Source organism: Gambusia affinis, linkage group LG11 (genome assembly GCF_019740435.1).
Source record: "Gambusia affinis linkage group LG11, SWU_Gaff_1.0, whole genome shotgun sequence".
Classification (NCBI taxonomy): domain Eukaryota; kingdom Metazoa; phylum Chordata; class Actinopteri; order Cyprinodontiformes; family Poeciliidae; genus Gambusia; species Gambusia affinis.
In genome coordinates this window covers 18583149-18601384 of record NC_057878.1, presented here as the reverse complement: position 1 = coordinate 18601384, position 18236 = coordinate 18583149, and the positions used below count along the sequence as shown (strand labels likewise).

Below are 18236 nucleotides of genomic sequence, written 5' to 3'. Positions count from 1 at the left end.
AATCAAACTAAATAAAAAGAATGACATACACAACATTATTGGCAGTGCAACGCAGCTAGTTGGGAGAGGAAGTTAGAAAAGTAGAGCCTTAAACCTCCGACAAATAATTTCTATACAAGTCTTTGTGAGGGCTTTGCAGAAATGGCCACCAATTTCACAGGAAGTTACTTTAGAGAGAATCAAAAGTAAATTTCAGTGTTATTGTTGCTAACTGTTACTCGTACAAGCAAGTACAAGAGTAATAAATACTTTTAAATGGCTTTTTAACCTTAGACCTGGATTTAAAGATAGGAAATTCAGCTTCTTTGGGGACTGTAGTATGAAAACTGTAGAAAGGTTTCTCCATCATAAACAACTTGTGATTTAAATGAAATCTAAAAGTGTTAGATTATTTGAAACGTAGCAGAAAATAAAGGAACAGTCACAGACAGACTTGCACTGACTCTTAAAGATACAGAAATTTCTCAGCTTACTCATGTGAAACATATTTCAGGTTTCACATGAGAGACATGTCTGTATTTTAGGTGGCAGCTGAAGAGCTACAGAAATAAAGTTTTACCAGCAGTGACTCACGCAGTTTGCTGCCAGTCTTCGTGAGAGTCAGGCTGTGAAAATCAAAGTCAAAAAGAAGAACTCGGTTATTAGAGGACACAGAGAAAGTATTTGTGGTGCGGGAACATTTTTACTGTACTTGTGTCAAAACCGTGGACAAGCTTCTAAACGAAGGAGATCAGCAACATTTTACATTCCCAGAACAAGTTGGTCCATATTTTAAATCTGACATCACTTTTCCACAAAGATTTTCATGTTTTTGTTTTTACCGATTCTCTCTTTTTAGTGTTTTTTCCAGGCCTGTTATGACAATAAATATCAACGTATTTCACTGGCATGTTATGCCACAATGCAACACAAAGAAGTGTAAAACTGAAGTGATGCATCGTTTTCAAAGAAAACAAATCCAGTTAGATTATACAAGTTATGATTATCATGTATGACTGTTAATGTTATTTTAAGGCTATTTTAAAATGCGTTCTGCTTTACATAATGCAAATGTGAACTCTGGGTATTTATACACAGATAAAAAGACTGATAAGCTTGAAATAAGACAAAACTAATTCAAAAGTATCTTTTCAGCAAGATATAGAGGCTTGTTTTAGGTAAATAAGATTAAATATTTCCATTGGCAGATAAATTAACTCACAACATGGGAAAAATGTTTTGTTATAAGTGAAATAATCTGCCACTTTTTCATCAGTATTAATGAAATACTTTATTAAAACAAACTTGTATGTGTTGCTGAAAAGTTACTTTAAAGATAGTTTGCTCTTAAATGTATTAAAATATTTGCACTAGAAACTACTAGATCAAAAATACTTGGTAAGATTTAGTGTTTTTGCAGTGTAGTTTGCTGAATATTTTGAGACCCATGCATCATTTTATTTCTATTTTGTTGTGAACTATTTTGTGTTGGAAAATACATTAAATATTTTTTTGCAAACCAAAAAAACACAGATATTCATGTCTATTCATTTTGTCTGGATTTCTAAGGAAAGTTATTTATTTGTAGCATGTTTATGATTTGACCCTTTGATAAGCCAACATTTTCAAACATAGAAATGTTACTCCCATGATTTTTATATATATATATAAAAAAATAAAAATCATGTGTGTGTGTGTAAAAAAAATAAAAGAGCCCACTGCACTGAAAACCTCATTATTATTCCACTCAACATTGATTTAAAACATTAGTATTTACATTATTTGAGGTCTGAAAGCACTGCATCATTTTGTTATTTTGACCATTTTCTCATTTTCTGCCAATAAACACTCAATTTTGGCTCAGAACTTCAGCAATATGTTGTCAGTAGTTCATATAATAAAAGAACAATGTTCATTTTACTCATACATATACCTATAAGGAGTAAAATCTGAGAAACTGAACATTTTATTTGGTCTCTTAATTGATTCCAGAGCTCTATATAGTCTATATATACATAATTCTGACATAAGTTGAAGAAGTTATGCAAAGTTGTGAGACATCTCTAAGGAAATTAACTTCACAATAAAAACAGTCATCAAAGTCTGTTTTCCACTTCACTAACACTCAAATATTTTAAAGTTTCGATGAAAAGCCTCCCAGGCAGCAGAGAGAAAAATCACACTTTACCAACATTAAGTCCTCCTTACTGTTCTCCTCTTCTGTGGTAGCGAAGCCTGTTCCTTAGCAACCTCTTAATCAATACCTGATGCTTATCTGGAACAATGCAGAACCACAGGAGAGGAAATAATGGAGGAATATTCTGCTAGCGGCCTCGGAGCACAAAAGCCACGTCAGGCGCTAACGCACGCAAGTATCAATCACCGACCGTCTCCGTTAGCAACCTCTTGTTGCAGTCAGCTCATTTGAAACTTTCACAACAGGGGCGGACGAAATGCGAATTGGTTTGGGATTAAAGAGATTAAAGCCACTGGAGGTAACATCTGAATCACGTTTCCAAACTTACAGACAAGTACAGCGCTGGATCAGTCGGAAAGGAAGAGATGGAAGTTTCTGTTTGGCAAAAATACGAAGATAAAGACATTTCAAAACTCACATAAACGATTTTGCAATATATAGCATATATATATATATATATATATATATATATATATATATATATATATATATATATATTTTATAAGATGCAGGCAATCAACAAAAGCCGATCACCACTATCATTTTTCATTAAAAAAATATATGTTTTATTGTTTTCAGAGCTCTCCACACCAAATAAATGCAAGAACAATTATTACTGTTTATATACAGCCGCCTCAGAACTGCCTGCTTGTTTTTAAATGAGGAAAACACAAAGTGGTGTTCAAGTTCAAAGGTTGTTCTTTTTTCTTTTTAACCAAACTATTTCACTTTTATTGTCCACAGTCCTCCATATTAAAACTAATTACTATCTATCAGATACAAATTGATAAATAAATCACTATTTTTTTTTAAAAATTGGATACACTTCAGCACTATTTTCCCCATTTAATCTCAAAATTTAAAAATGTGAAAAATGATGTCTTTTTATACAGCGTATGGAGTCAAATGTATCTTTTCTATGAAAAGATTCGTGGAAAGCACAAGTGCAAATCAAACTACCTGTTAATGTCCAGGTACCGACATGTCTTGTGTGAAATGTGTGTGTGTGTCAGAGAGCAGCAGTGTGTGGGAGACCGGTGCTCCTTCCTGTAGGCGAGTGGGGGCGGAGCCGAGCGGCGGTCAGGTAAATAACAGATTATACACCACCACATCTCACAGGACTTTATCCCACTTCTAGCTTCCAGCATCACACTTTCGCCGTTCAAGCCCTCCATCTGCAGCAGTTACACCTTTCAGGAAAAACTAAAAGGTTTTTAAACCTCCTGTTTGCTGTATTTCCACGTTTACATCCTCAAGATTATAACCCAGCGACTGCCTGAGACACTTTCACCCACCCACCGCTTCCCGTACAGTTAGTTCAGAATAAAGCATTTATTGTTATTGTACCGTGTCAATTCCAGCAAATTTCGTGAATGTGTGTCTAATAAAAGCGCAAACAAACAAAAAAGAGAAAAATTCATTATCGCATGTAGGAGGTATTAAGCATTTGAAAGTGTGGAAGCATCTAAAGCGTATGAGGGTGGTGATAGAATAAACCTGGATGAGCAGGAAAAAAATTAAATACGCTTCAGGCTCAGATTTCTGAAATTAAAATCCAATAGAACGTTTTACTACATTTGAAACTGCTTCTTTAAGCAACATATAAGTGGGAAAAATTACTGCTATGTCACCTTTTGACAGCAGAAATGTCATTCCTTTCCCCATTTTTGTGTCAAAAATAGATCCATCCATCACAATAAGTAGGATTAAAATTTGATTCTGGCATCAGAGTTTCCATCTGTGCAATACCAAGTTGTTTTTGAAAGGTCATGCTTTGGGACTATTCCTCTGTAAAACGCAACTAGAAAACTAGTTAGTCATGGTGTCAGGATGGGTCAAAAGAAAACAAACCAAAATATGATACTTAAAAGTCGCAGCTTAGACGTTTTATTATAATCAATTGATATTCAGGATATTAAAGTTGTCCTGTAACACTTCATTTACGCTTTACAAAACATGTTAACTACATTTTTTTCTCAGATAATGAGATTTTGCTCTGCCTATTTTGAGCTCCTTTCAGAACCAACTGACAAAATGTGCTAGAATTCCGCTTGGGTTGCTAGGCAACGGGCTGGCTTGGCTGGGTGGGGTTGCTAGGTAACGGGGGGGGGGGGGGGGGGCGCAGTGCCCATGGAATGTGACTTAACTATCAGGAGATTTTTGAAACGGTTTGTATTCAGACACCAAAAAGCAGCAATTTATTGCCAGAAAATGGCTGGGTGGGTTTATTTAAGCACAAGACTAAAACTGAAATACAAAAACGTGCAATATATATATATATATTAAATTTTTGTAAAAGGTCCCCTTTTTAAGCCTCTCTAAAGAACCCTGGGGATGTTCTTCATCCCATTAATCTTTAAAATTATATCTACAGTAATTTAAGTTTGATTATTTTACACATAAATACATATCTAGTCATTTGGAAACAGATTTAGGGATTTGTAGAGCGATGGAATAGAAACAAATTCATAGATTCAAAAACAATTGCCTATGTACCCAATTACTTGGGTAGCTAACTAACTAAACTGAAACAAACCTATAATTAAAAACAACAAATGACACAAATAATGTACAGTCTGTTGCCGTCTCTCCTCTTAATCTCGTCTTCTCTGCTTGCTAAACTGTACCAGAAATCTGCTCACTGCTCCATTTTCACACGCGCCCCTCCGGACTGACTTCTGGTCTGCAAAAGAGCGCTCTTTAAACTAATTCGGTCCCGCCTTGGGAAACACCCAAAATATGCTTTTTGTTTTAAAGCCAAGCTCGGCCAATTATGCAGAGTCTTTTTCCACATCAGAGGAAATCACTCATGTCTCGCAGAGTGCTGGCAACCTGGCAGGTGGAGTGCCGCTCTCGAATCCAAACCCCTGCTATTTTTTTATTTATTGCAATGATGACTGAATTAGAGAAATATCTTAATGCTTAACTTAATTTTACATATTATACATTTTGACTAGGCAATGTGGCTTGAAAATAAAATCTCAGATTTTTTGGTACCAGATCCGATTTCTAATTTTAATCATTTTTTTTCCGCTTTATTTTATAAAATCAAAATTACAAATGCCAGTAAGATTTTTAACAAGTGTTCTACAATGAAGTATCAGGGCTATGCTATAAGAACTTAGTGATAATGTTAGCAGAAAAAGAGACACCATTTTACCAGAAAAATCATCTTAAAATTAGAAAAAGTTGTTTTAATAAGAGAAAATATTAATTATCAAGATATAACCGGCTCAGTTTGTGTAAACATTGAGTGAACATCACCGGAAATGAAAAATATTTTAAATATCCCCCCCAAAAAATAAACAAACCAACACAAACAACAAATAAAACGATTTATGAAGTCTCTGTAAACAAAACTGTCATTAAAAAAAAGTGCTATTTGAAACCAAAGCACCAAACTGAAGACTTTTGTCATCCAGTTTCTGGTAGAAAAAGAAAAAATAAATTATGCAAATGGAAATTATTTAGCTTGTTTTATTTATCATGCAATTTATTGATTTATTGCTTATTCCGACAGGTCTGTGCATTGATGAAAAAAATCCCAAATTTCCAAAAACATTGACTCAAAATGAATTAAATGATATAATCAATTATAATCATCCAATTATAAATCTAATTCCCTCTACTCAAAGAATTAGCAGCAAAACCCTAATAAACCTTGGTAATTCTCTGGTCACACAGTAACAGGCACCCCAACAATACAGTCGCATCTATTTTTAAGCTCTTGATCTGATGCAAATCCTTCTGGCTCTGAAAGGACGAATGACACATTATGCCTGGCAGCAAAATGTCCTCCACAAATACGGAGCTGGTCTCAGTATCCTCATGAATTTTACAGTGCAATCAGAGGAGAAAGCTCCTAACCAAGAAAAATGTATCTGTATGTGAAAATATTGTGAAATGTCTCGGTTTATCTCACTCCCCTGTGGGCCATTTCATCAAACAAATGCTGACAACTACTTCAGTTTCCACCCAACAGCAGGAAACCAGGTACTGCAAACACCATTACTCCCATTAAAGTCCTCTGACTTTAATGGGATGGGACTGACCTGCGTCGGTCTGGCTGAAGACAGCCATGGTCTGTGCACCCACTGTGTGCATCATGAAGGGATATTCCCTCGGGGCCTGCAGGGATTCCTCCTTCTCTCCTACAGCCGTCATGGCAGCCAGCTCCTCATTTAGAGTGAAACACACCTGAGAAAGAAAGAAAAAACAACAACAAACGGCTCAGTCGATACAAAACAACAAGTCATATAATCGTCTGTCTTGTGCTTAATCGGGTCAGAAATGATGCAGTGAACTTTTATTGATTCCTGAGAGGAAGTTGAGTCATGTAAGAGCAAACAGAAAAGGGGCGCAACGAAGTGGAAAGAGGATACTGACTACAGGAAACCAAAATAATAGAGCGCTTTATGCTGAGCCATGCAAAAGTATTCACGCCCTGTGAACTTTACATTTAGTCGCAAAACTACCACAAACATCAACTGGGATTTTATTTGCCCTAAGAAATCACTTAAAGGGGACCTATCATTCAAAATACATGTATGTTGTACTTTTTTGTGCTTCCATTGTGGTCTCTGCTACTTCTAAAACCAGCACAAGCACTTAGAAAGAAACCAGCCACACGTTTTTTGGCAATAAATTTATGCGTTTTTGGTGTCTGGAATCCGAGTCGTTTCAAAACTTCTGGATTATTAAGTAACAATTGACGCGTACAGCCCATCACCTAGCAACCCCAGTAGAGTTCTGCCTGTTACCTAGTAACCCAAGCTCCAACTCCAGAACATTTGGTCAGCTAGTTTTCCTGATGTATGCAATGTACAATGGCTGCTGGAAAAGACAAGTGTTTTGTTGTTGACTTATTATTCAGGAACTACTTGCTGCATTCTTGTTGGTTGAAGAGGCTCCTCTTCTTCTTTTCAAAGATTTTGCATGTATTTGCAGCCATTTTCACATGCAAATGCAAACGAGGGTGTGGCCAAGAGCAACTTATTTGGATTTAAAAGGGACAGAGCCCATAAAACATAAAATCATTCTGAAAGAAACTCAGAGAAGGCAGAACTGACCAGACTAAAATTTCATTATATATAAATGATTTTATGTGGGAAAAAAATGTGATGAACATGTTTTGTAAAGCCTATCCTGTTCAAAGAAACATAACAGGTCACCTTTAAACGGGAAATAGAAACTAAAAGTGAACTTTCTAAAAGTGAACACAACATCCCACAATGATGACTGGTAGTGGTGGCAGCATCATAAAGTGGGCAAAGTTACAATTAAATAATATGGAATGGCTCAGTCAAAGTCCACAACTAAAGCAATGCAGAATCTGTGGCTTACTGAGCAAAGAAAACGCGGGGCTACATTGTGTCCGTCTATCACCAAACATATCTTGAAGTTTATGGTTGAAATATGACAGGAGAACAAAATCATGGTTGGATCATGAAAATCTGTCTCACCTCTGTTTTTCCTTGTTTTCTGTTAAAAAACAAAAACAAATAAAATATGCATCACTGATTTGTGGAGAAAATAACATTTACTTAATTACCTGCATCCGTAAGCTGCAAAACAGAAAAGCCAAACATCAGATAATATGATTGATAATCTGCAGGTTTACCAGATAAAGAACTTTTTGATACATACTTTTCTATTGAAATCTTTCCAACTTCTCCCTTTTCTGTGGCTTTCTCCCATTGCTGAGATAAATACTTAGGAACCTGACGGAAGGTGAAAAAAAGACGCTAATTAATGGTTTTTATTAGCGTTTATTTCTTAGCTAAAACACAAAATGATCATTAAACATTTAAACTTGTAAGTAAAACACGGAGAGACGATTTTGTTGAATCTGTGTTTCAATCTTTGAGCAAATATGCAGTTTAGTTTACATAAACAAACCTTAACAAGCCACACGGCTTTATTCTGTCGGACTCCAGATAAATTCACCTCCTTGTCGGACATTGTTGTTTCTGACTGCAAACTGGGAACAGCGCCTCCACGTGTTGAAGAAGCATCAAACTTCCTGACTTTCAAAATAAAACAATACATGTTTTATTAGAAGAGAGAAGATATGAGAAGAGAGTTTGAAAAACCATAGAAAAGTGTAGTATAATAGATATACTGAGAGAAGAATTTGGGAAGTAAACATATACAAATCGTTATTTATTTGAAGAAAACGGAATTGTTTAATAGAATTTGATTATATTGTTTTTTCATATGTAGAAATTATACCGTGAACTACATTGTATTACCACCAGTAGGTGGCGGTAATACAAACTTTTAGTTTCCTAGCAACCGCTAAAGAAAAGGAACAGAAGAACCCATCCCCCCTTTCTTCTTATTATTATTAATGCAAATGGGAGGAACGCATTTCCACCAAAAGTAATGAGAAAAACATCTAAAATTTTCTCAAAGAAGATTTTAAAAAAAATAAAATAAAAAAAAAAAACTACATTTCTGAGCTTGAAAAGTCAAAAATTAGCTTGAAAAAGAAAACGATTCCAAAACTAAAAAATTTACTTTTCAATCTCAGAAATTTCCACTTTTTTTTGTCTTGAAAATTTCTCATGTTAATCTCAAAATTTCTGATTTTTTTTGGCATAAATGTCATGCTCCTTTTGTATTGGCCCTAATACGCCGCTATAATACAACTTTCTTTAAGTTAATGGTTTATACTTGAAAGATAATAAATATGGTTGACACTAGATGATTTTTTGACAGATAGTGACTGTGACTGTTTTTGTTGAGTTGAAGTTGGTAATGATCTGCACAGCTCTGGATTCTGACCAGTAAATAAAGTTAATTTAATTCATAAACATCAAAGGAACAAGAAGATCTTTATTTACATTTAAATTAAATCCAAGCTGAACATTTAATTAAGATCTGTTGACTTATATTTGCATAAATTAATCAAAGATAAAGAAAAATGTGTTTTACAAAATGTTATTGTAAAGTTTTAATAAGGAATTTATGAATAAACTTATATTATTTAAAGATGGAGAGTGAAGAGTTTTAATAAATTAACGACACACTTAAATAATTATAACGTAAGTTATTTATTGTCATTTGACACTCTTCACTCTCTGTAGGACTCTGGACATACTGGAGCAGCAGTTTGGCATTAAGCTTTGAAAATGCAAAAACAAGTTTATCCCTCATTCTAGGGTCAAGATACATTTTTACTGTTTTTTCTAAATTTTTCTAAAACTGTATTAGTTTGTTCTTAGAAAAATTTACATTTTGATAGTTTAAGTAAAATATTCTTCAATTCCACATTATATATAAAATTACTGTTGTAAAATTACTGTTTCTCTAAATTATTCTAAAATTATATTATGGATAGATTATGAATAAAACATATTGTGGTATTAACATGAGTTTTATTAGAGCAATGGTGCCCAAAGTCGGTTCTTGAGCTTGATTGGTGGTTTAACGCACCTGGATCCAATGATGGCTCATTAGAAGGTCTAAGAAGAACATTGTCATGCTGAAAAGGTTGTTACTACCACCAGGGAGAGAACTAAAACATGCAGGATGCCGGCCCTCGAGGACCGACTTTGTGCACAGCTGGGCAGGTTTTACAGCAGGGGTGGGCACTCCTGTTCCTGAAGGCTGGTGTCCTGCAATTCTTAGAAGTCTCCCTGATCCAACACACCTGAATCCAATAGCTGAATCACCTCCCAAGTGCAGTCAAGTGCTCCATAGTCCTGCTAATGACCTCATTATTTGACTCAGGTGTGTTGAAGTAGAGATACATATAAAAGATGCAGGAGACCGGCCCTCGAGGCCTGGAGATACCCACCAATGTTTTACAGGTTTAGTTTTACCCTGTGTTTGGACTGGAAAATGTCAAATCTGGCAACAGAGGCGAATGGCGTCATTTTTTGTTATTAGTGAGCGTGACGCGCATGCGCCAGGCTGGATAGAAATATGATGCAGCTACTACGTGAGCGTTTTTAAAAATTATGCGGCTATCACTTGGCCGCACAGAGACACGAACCTGTCTGTCTGATACTCAGGAACTTTGGGACCTGGATTAAAAATGATATTCTTTGATCTCCTAAGACGCGGAATCCGAGTGGACGCCCAGCCTTATGACTGAAACTTTTGAGGATCCGATTGAAATCGTGTCAGTGTTTATCGAGGCCTAGTTTGGCGTCTTGTACTTGACCTACGAGGAGGCCGCAATGATGGCTAGTAGGCCGCGGGAGCGCCGTGTTTGAAATCGCTGCGTTGGTTATTCGGTAAGTTATTTTTCAGAAGCCTTATTCTACATTGTTTGTCTTTTTCACCGATGACGTTAGTAAAGCCATTTTTTTGTGTCTAAACAGAGCAGCACACAAGAAGAGACCCGACCATGGCCTCTTAGCGGCGGTTTGTTTGGCTGGTGGCGTCCCTGAAACATCTGGAGCTAGCAGTTGATCAATTATGGATGTACTACAATCAAGCTGAGGATCGCTAGCAGTTGATCGATTATGGATGTACTACAATCAAGATGAGGATTCCCTTCAATCAAGTTGAGGATCGCTTCCGTCAAGCTGAGGAATCGCTACAAGGTGCCTGGCGGACCCCGCCCAACTCATCAAAGGTTGGTTAAGTCAAAGAACTGTTCCAATGGCGGGTCCAGAAGACATCTCAGGGTAGGAGCTGTTGCGGGTTTTGCTACGCTGCTGATGCTAACGCTGTTTGTTGAAGGCCAACGCTAGGCCTCTTGGTATGCTGGTTTGGTTTGATTCTCTGCTGAGAGTCAATGAGCTGAGAAGGATTCTGCTGTTGTAAATCCTTCTGACTTTAAATTTTAGCGTTTGAAACAGTTGCTGTGGTCTTGTGACCTGTAGAGGTTTAGGTATAACTAGAAAATGGTATCTACAATCTGAAGTTCCTGGTTTAAAGTCAGTTGTGCTGTGAAAGAAAGATAGCTGCCAAAAACTTGGCAAATACAGTTTGGAAGTCATTCAACTTGGGCTTTGTAAATATCACTATAATAAACCTTGATGACATACGTACTTATTAGCACTAATATAATGTGGCTATGTTCACATTAACATAACTGCATTAGGATAATATTTGTCTTTACAATGAATATCATACATACATTTTTTTTTTTTTTGTACCTACTTAATATTTAGTTTGAAATTTAGGGTTCATACTTTAATAACTCAAACAAATTCAATTTACGTTCAATTTAAACGCGAAAACCCATAAATTTTTGCGCCGGAACAACGCGTGGCCTCGATCAATTTCGTCATGCGACTTAATTTCTTCTGGACGACAACTGAGAGATCTTCTGGAGCTACAGGTCGGAGGTCACAGAGGTAATGTTCACACTGTAATCCACCATCTCCTTTTCAGCTGAACTCCATGTTTACCTTCTGGAGAGGATCAACTGGGACCTGTCCTTCAGTGTTTAAGTTTGTTTTAACCCATTTTCTCTCCTAGACTAAGCAACTGGCGGACCTTCTGTCACAAATAACTTTTTTTTTTTTTCCTCATAGATAAAGCCACCAAAGGAGCTTCTACTACAACTAACACTTTTTTTCTCCTATAGAAACACTCTTGGAGCAGCACTTTTTCTGTCTTTCTCTTTATTCTGTCCTTTCAAATCCCCGGGGGGTAGTGACAGATGGGCTTTCATACAGAGCCAATTTCTGGTTCTGCTGGAGGGTTCTTCCTGTTACAGGGAAGTTGATCCTCTCCACTGTCACTACATGCATCCTAAATATGAGGCATTGATTTAGCTTACTTAACTGTTAACCAATTTAAGTAAATGGTGGCCTCATTTTGGAAAGTCTTCCTGTTAAAGGGAAGTTTTTCCTCTATTGTCACAACTTGCATCCTCAGTAGGAGGCCTTGCTTAAGCTTACTTTAAATGAATTTAAATAATTGGTGAGGAGTTGACCTTTTATTGGAAAGTCTTTCCGTTAAAGGGAAGTCTTTCCTCTCCACTATCATCAGATAGATAAAATCATTGCTTTATTTAACTTTTAACCAATTTAAATAGTTGGTCTAATCTTATTTTGGAAAGTCTTCCTGTTAAAGGGAAGTTTTTCCATTCTTGTTACCACGTGGATCTTCAGTAGGAGGCATTGCTTAAGCTTACTTTTAATGAATTTATGGAATTGGTGCAGTGTTAAATTTTTGGGAGTCTTCCTGTTAAAGGGAAGTTTTTATTTTTGGAAAGTATTCCTGTTAAAGGGAAGTTTTTCCTGTCCACTGTCACCATATGTATCCTCAATATGAGGCATTACTTAAACTTTTAACCAATGTTTGATAACCCTTTTTTTGGGGTGGGGGGCATGTTCCTGTTGAAGGGAAGGTTTTATTTTTGGAAAGTCTTCCTGTTAAAGGGAAGTTTTTCTTCTGTCACCAGATGGGATCCTCAGTACGAGTCATTGCTTTAGCTTAACTTTTAACCAATTTAAATAATTGGTGCAGTGTTAAACTTATTTTGGAAAATATTCCTGTTAAAGGGAAGTCTTTTTGGAAAGTCTCATCACATAGATCCTAACTAGGAGGTTTTGCTTAAGCTTGCTTACTTGGAGCATTGTTCACTTGTTTTTTGGAAAGTCTTCCCGTTAAAGGGACTATTTTCCTATCCACTCACAGCATACATGTTCAGTACGAGTCTGTGCTTCAGATTACATAACTTTTAATCAATGTTTGATAACTGCAGGTTATTTTATTTTTGTACATCTTCCTGTTAAAGGGAAGTTTTTCTTTTTAAAAATCTTCCTGTTAAAGGGAAGCTTTTCCATTTTTACCACGTGGATCCTCAGTAGGAGGCAATACTTTAGCTTATTTATAACAAATTTACGTAATTGGTGCAGTGTTAATTTTTTTTATTTTTTTTGGAAGTCTTCCTGTTAAAGGGAAGTTTTTCCTCTCCACTGTCACCACATGTATCCTCAACATGAGTCATTGCTTAGACTTTCATAACTTTTAACCAATGTTTGATAACCGGTTTTTATTTATTTGGAAAGTCTTCCTGTTAAAGGGAAGCTTTTCCTTTCTACTGTCCTTGCATGCATGTTCATTATGAGGCATTGCCTAAACTTACTTGTACAACTTTTATACTCCACAAATTTAATTGTGTGCAGTATAAACTTCATTTGGAACGTCTTCCTGTTAAAGGGAAACTTTTCTTCTCCCCTGTCACCAGGTGAGATACTCAATACGAGTCATTGCTTTAGCTTAACTTTTAACCAATTTAAATAATTGGTGCTGTATTAACCTTATTTTGAAAAATCTTCCTGTTAAAGGGGAGGTTTCTTTTCTGTCCATATATCTTCAGTATGAGTCTCTGCTTCAACTTGCATAACTTTTAATCAATGTTTGATAACTGCAGTTTTTTTTCTGGTTTGTCTTCCTGTTAAAGGGAAGTTTTTATTTATTCCTTTTTTTTTTATTTTTATTTTTTTTATTATTTTCCCCTCCTCTGTCACCACATGCATCCTCAGTGTCTATGGTGGTGGATGATGGTTTTGAGCTCATGGTTGGGGATTTAAGGCCTTGTCAACACATGGTATATGGACCGGCAAGCTATGGTATATGGACCGGCAAGCTATGGTATATGGACCGGCAAGCTATGGTATATGGACCGGCAAGCTATGGTATGTGGACCGGCAAGCTATGGTATGTGGACCGGCAAGCTATGGTATGTGGACCGGCAAGCTATGGTATATGGACGCTGATCAACAGTTTTTGTTGAGATGGAACGACTACTCTGAAGACACCAGATGGCCTCAAACTGTGGAGTGAGAATCCAGCACCAGGAAATGTGATATGGTACTTCCAGTAGCCATTCCTCAAGGCTATAAAGTCATCGGATGAGTTCAAGAAATTGGTAACAAACGAGTATAATGAAGGGATGGATCCACTCTATGCATAATACTCCACCCAAGAAAAACGCGTAGAGTATTATGCATGGGATCTTCAGTATGAATAATTACTTTATCTTAACTTTTAACCAATTTAAATAATTGGTGCAGTGTTAACCTTATTTTGGAAGATTATTTTCTTCCAAAAATACCTGTCAACTACCTGGGCGATTTGACAGGTAGTTCTGATCTTGGGTACAGGTGTGAAAGAGAGCCTGGGTAAAGGGTTTGGGTTACCCTTCAGTTCAGTGTGTGTGAAAACAAGCCTGGGTAAAGGGTTTGGGTTACCCTTCAGTTCAGTGTGTGTGAAAACAAACCCGGCTAACGGGTAAAGGGTCAGTTGCCCTTCGGTCTGGTTTGTGTGAGAACAAACCACATCGACGGGGAAGGGGTCGGGTACCCTTCGGTCTGGTTTGTGTGAGAACGAACCACATCGACGGGGAAGGGGTCGGGTACCCTTCGGTCTGGTTTGTGTGAAAACGAACCACATCGACGGGGAAGGGGTCGGTTGCCCTTCGGTCTGGTTTGTGTGAAAACGAACCACATCGACGGGGAAGGGGTCGGTTGCCCTTCGGTCTGGTTTGTGTGAAAACGAACCACATCGACGGGGAAGGGGTCGGTTGCCCTTCGGTCTGGTTTGTGTGAAACGAACCACATCGACGGGGAAGGGGTCGGTTGCCCTTCGGTCTGGTTTGTGTGAAAACGAACCACATCGACGGGGAAGGGGTCGGTTGCCCTTCGGTCTGGTTTGTGTGAAAACGAACCACATCGACGGGGAAGGGGTCGGTTGCCCTTCGGTCTGGTTTGTGTGAAAATGAACCACATCGACGGGTAATGGTGTGAACTAACCAACCAAATTTAAATTCTTCAGTGAAATATGTGTATGGAATCGATCATAAAAATTACTTGCAAGGTAACAATAAAAATAACATTGCAGTGACAAAAGATCAACCAGACCAACGACTCATTGGGGGAAAAGTCCTCAAGTGACCCACCTACTCCCTGATTGCTCCTAACGATGACTGATGGAAAAGGCCTTCATCACCCCCACCGCTGATGGATGACCTCAGTGATCCTGCTCTCAGGCTCAGAAGTCTGCCTCAAAAATTGTGGTAGGTATTTTGCAATTATTTAAGAGATTTTGAGTTTTTGAAATGTGATGGAGTTCTTTAAGGATTTGACCTTAAACCTGCACCTGTCTTTTATTTCTGTCCTGTTGTCCTTCAGGAATCCTCCTGGATCATCTGGTTTTTCGTCTCGGATTTTGCCCTTCATTGGACGTCCATCGCCATCCCTCCACCCTGCTGATGAATGACCGTAATTACCATACCTTCGGTCTCAGTAGTCTTCCTCAAGAAATGCTGCAGGTATTTTGCTGTCTGATATTTACAAGTGTGAGATTTTGAAACTATTCATTGAGCTGTTAAAGGGTTAAACCTGCACCCAACATGTTCTTTCAGGAACCCTCCTGGATCATTGCCCCAACGACAACGGAATAGAACCTCATCGCCACCCTGCTGATGGATGGCCCAGTGACCCTAACATCAGGTTCAACAGTCTTCCTCAAGAAATGCTGCAGGTACTTTGCTGTTATTTTAAGTGATAGTTGCATGTTTTTGAAAAGTGACAGTTTCATTCTGAGTTAAGGGTTTGACCTTAAACCTTCATCTGTCCTGTTGTCCTCCAGGAATCCTCCTGGATCATGTTGTTCTTGTCTCAGATTTTGCCCTTCATCGCCCCCACCCATCGACCGACAGAGGAAAATGGATGACCTTAAAACGTCTTCAGTTCCTTTTTGTTCAGTTTCTGGATACGTCTTTAGTGTGGCCTCATCTAGACATTGGTTATTTAAAAAAAAAAATAAAATTAATGGACAATTTTGTTTAGAGACTTCGTAATTAATTTTTTGTTTATTTGTTTTAGATATTTAAAATGTCTTCCAATTTTAGTGTGTTAGAATTTAATTTGTATTGATTTTTGAGGATGTTCTTGCATCATTTTAGCGTTACCATGGTTATGGCTTTTCTTATGGGAAGGCTTAGAGTGGTTTATTGTGATCTGTCTGTATTTATGCTGCTGTTTGTCATTTTCTGTTCCTACTATGTTATTTATTTAAACAGTTTTTGTTTCCTCAGTTATTTTTCTTTCCACAGAAGCTACATCTGGTCTGGTGTTAATTAGCTGTGGTTGCTTCCTGGAAAAGGACATTGGCTGACATGATGCTGCCATCACCAAACTGTTCTCCTTCTCCTTTTCATCTCCACAAACAGGGAAAGTTCTCCTGTTCAGTTGACCTGTTGTTGTGTCTCTGCTCTTTCTTCTCTCAGCTCCAGTCGGTCATGGCAGGTGGCTGTTGGTGCTCGGTTCTGGTTCTGCTGGAGATTTCTTCCTGGTTGAGGGGAGTTCTTCCTCTCCATTGTCACAACATGCATGCTCTGTATGAGGGACTGCTGTAAAGTTAACTACTCAACACAAGCAATTTGCTGTTGCCCCCTGCTGGTCAGGTGGAGTGAATGCTGTAAGTAATGACTCCATACAATCTGTTGGGTTTCATTTGTTACAAACCTTTTAAGCTACTTTAATAATCAACTGAGCTTGTTGTACTAGCAATTGGCGTACATGTGATTGAACTAAAATTATTTCAAAGTGCATTGAGATGACATTTGTTGTGAATTAACAATAACTATAATTGAACTTTCCAACTAACAAATGAGCCCCACCAATATAAAAAACCCAACAACCAATACAAGAAAGTTCAAAAATAAATGCCAAAACCCCAAAAGTAGATACCAAAATATTAAAAACCACAAAAGTAGATATCAAAACATTAAAAACCCCAAAAGTAGATATCAAAAAGTTAAAAGCTTGATTACAATCTTAATTCACAACAATTGTGTTGTCAAGGCATTTTATGAAAAGTCATTTCAATTTAGCCAGATTACTATTGATCCAAGTTATCAATTCATTCATTAATTATAAAGTAGTTGAAAAAGTTTGTACCTAATAAAACCCAGCAGATTGTATGGAGTCATTACTTATGGCATTCACTCCCCCTGGCCAACAGGGGAAGACGGCAAATCACTTGTGTTGAGTCGTTGACATTGCAGCGGTCTCTCATACAGAGCATGCATGTTGTGATCGTGGAGAGGAAAAACTCCCCCCCTACCAGGAGCAAACCAACAGCAGAACCAGACTTGGTACCAGCAGCCATCTGCCTGACTGACGAGAGCTGAGAGAAGAAAGAGCAGAGACACAACAACAGGTCAACTGATCAGGAGAACTTTCCATGTTTGTGGAAATGAAAAGGAGAGGGAGAATATTTAGGTGATGGCAGCATCATGTCAGCCAATGCCTTTTTCCAGGTAGCAACCCCAGCTAATCAACGCCAGACCAGATGTAGCTTCTGTGGAAAGAAAAATAACTGAGAAAACATGTTTCTAACAATTGTTTAGTTAGAAACACTAGAGCGCCACCTTCTGGCCTCTCTCTAGATCAGTTCAGGTCAGAGAATGTAGCCGTTTCTGGCTTTGTTTTTTCCCCTCTGTGGGCTGCCACCTTATCGTGGTGGAGGGGTTTGAGTGTCCCAGTGATCCTAAGAGCCGTCTGAGTCTTTTTGCCTCTATTTGGGTCGGGTTTGCAAGGGCAAACGAGTCCTAGGTGAGGGATCGAACCAAGAGCAGCCCAAAGATTGCTTAGAAATATAAACACAGACTGTTCCCATTTAGAGATGGTTACATAGACAGGGTTCCCCTTACAACCAGAGCTTTAGACAGAAGTCAATTTTTCCCCCCCATCAGGCTATGGGTTATTTTAAATGGGGATTTTTCTCCACCAGTGACAGTAAATACAGATTAACATAAAGGTTTATAGTTGAGACATTGAACCAATTGTGTCATCTCGTCAATTAGGCTTCACACTCTGTTATTTTTGAGTTTTGATACCTGATCTTGCACCTTAGACTTTCTGTAACTTAACATTTTTTAACCCAAACACGCAGCAGACCACTAATGGATGACCCCAGCAGCTCTTCCACTGGGTTCAGCAGGTTTTCTGGAGGAAACTGTGAAGGTTTTCCCAGGTGACACTCCCTTATCTCCATTTTGACTTGAAACTTTCTGAGCAATCTGCCTTAAGCAATGCTGCAGGTATCTTGCTGTTTATGTAATATTTAAAAGTGAGTTTTT

At 37.7% G+C, this 18236-nt stretch overlaps 1 protein-coding gene and 1 long non-coding RNA gene across 2 annotated transcripts in view; one reads left to right on the top strand and one right to left on the bottom strand.

Annotated features, from left to right (window-relative positions):
* Positions 1 to 8202, bottom strand: part of LOC122839317 (general transcription factor IIF subunit 2-like) — a 56148-nt gene extending 47946 nt beyond the window's left edge. Inside the window, exons 1-4 of the mRNA XM_044130774.1 lie at positions 8075 to 8202; positions 7823 to 7896; positions 7639 to 7657; positions 6229 to 6373 (exon numbers count right to left, since the gene is read on the bottom strand). Coding sequence (XP_043986709.1) covers positions 6229 to 6373; positions 7639 to 7657; positions 7823 to 7896; positions 8075 to 8137 — 301 coding nt within the window. The 5' untranslated portion in view covers positions 8138 to 8202. The remainder of the gene's footprint in view (positions 1 to 6228; positions 6374 to 7638; positions 7658 to 7822; positions 7897 to 8074) is intronic.
* Positions 8203 to 14703: 6501 nt separating this feature from the next.
* LOC122839319 lies at positions 14704 to 16183 on the top strand. Its single transcript, XR_006372028.1, has 4 exons — positions 14704 to 15164; positions 15280 to 15419; positions 15513 to 15631; positions 15740 to 16183. It is a non-coding gene; the product is annotated as an uncharacterized LOC122839319 (long non-coding RNA).
* Positions 16184 to 18236: the final 2053 nt, after the last annotated feature.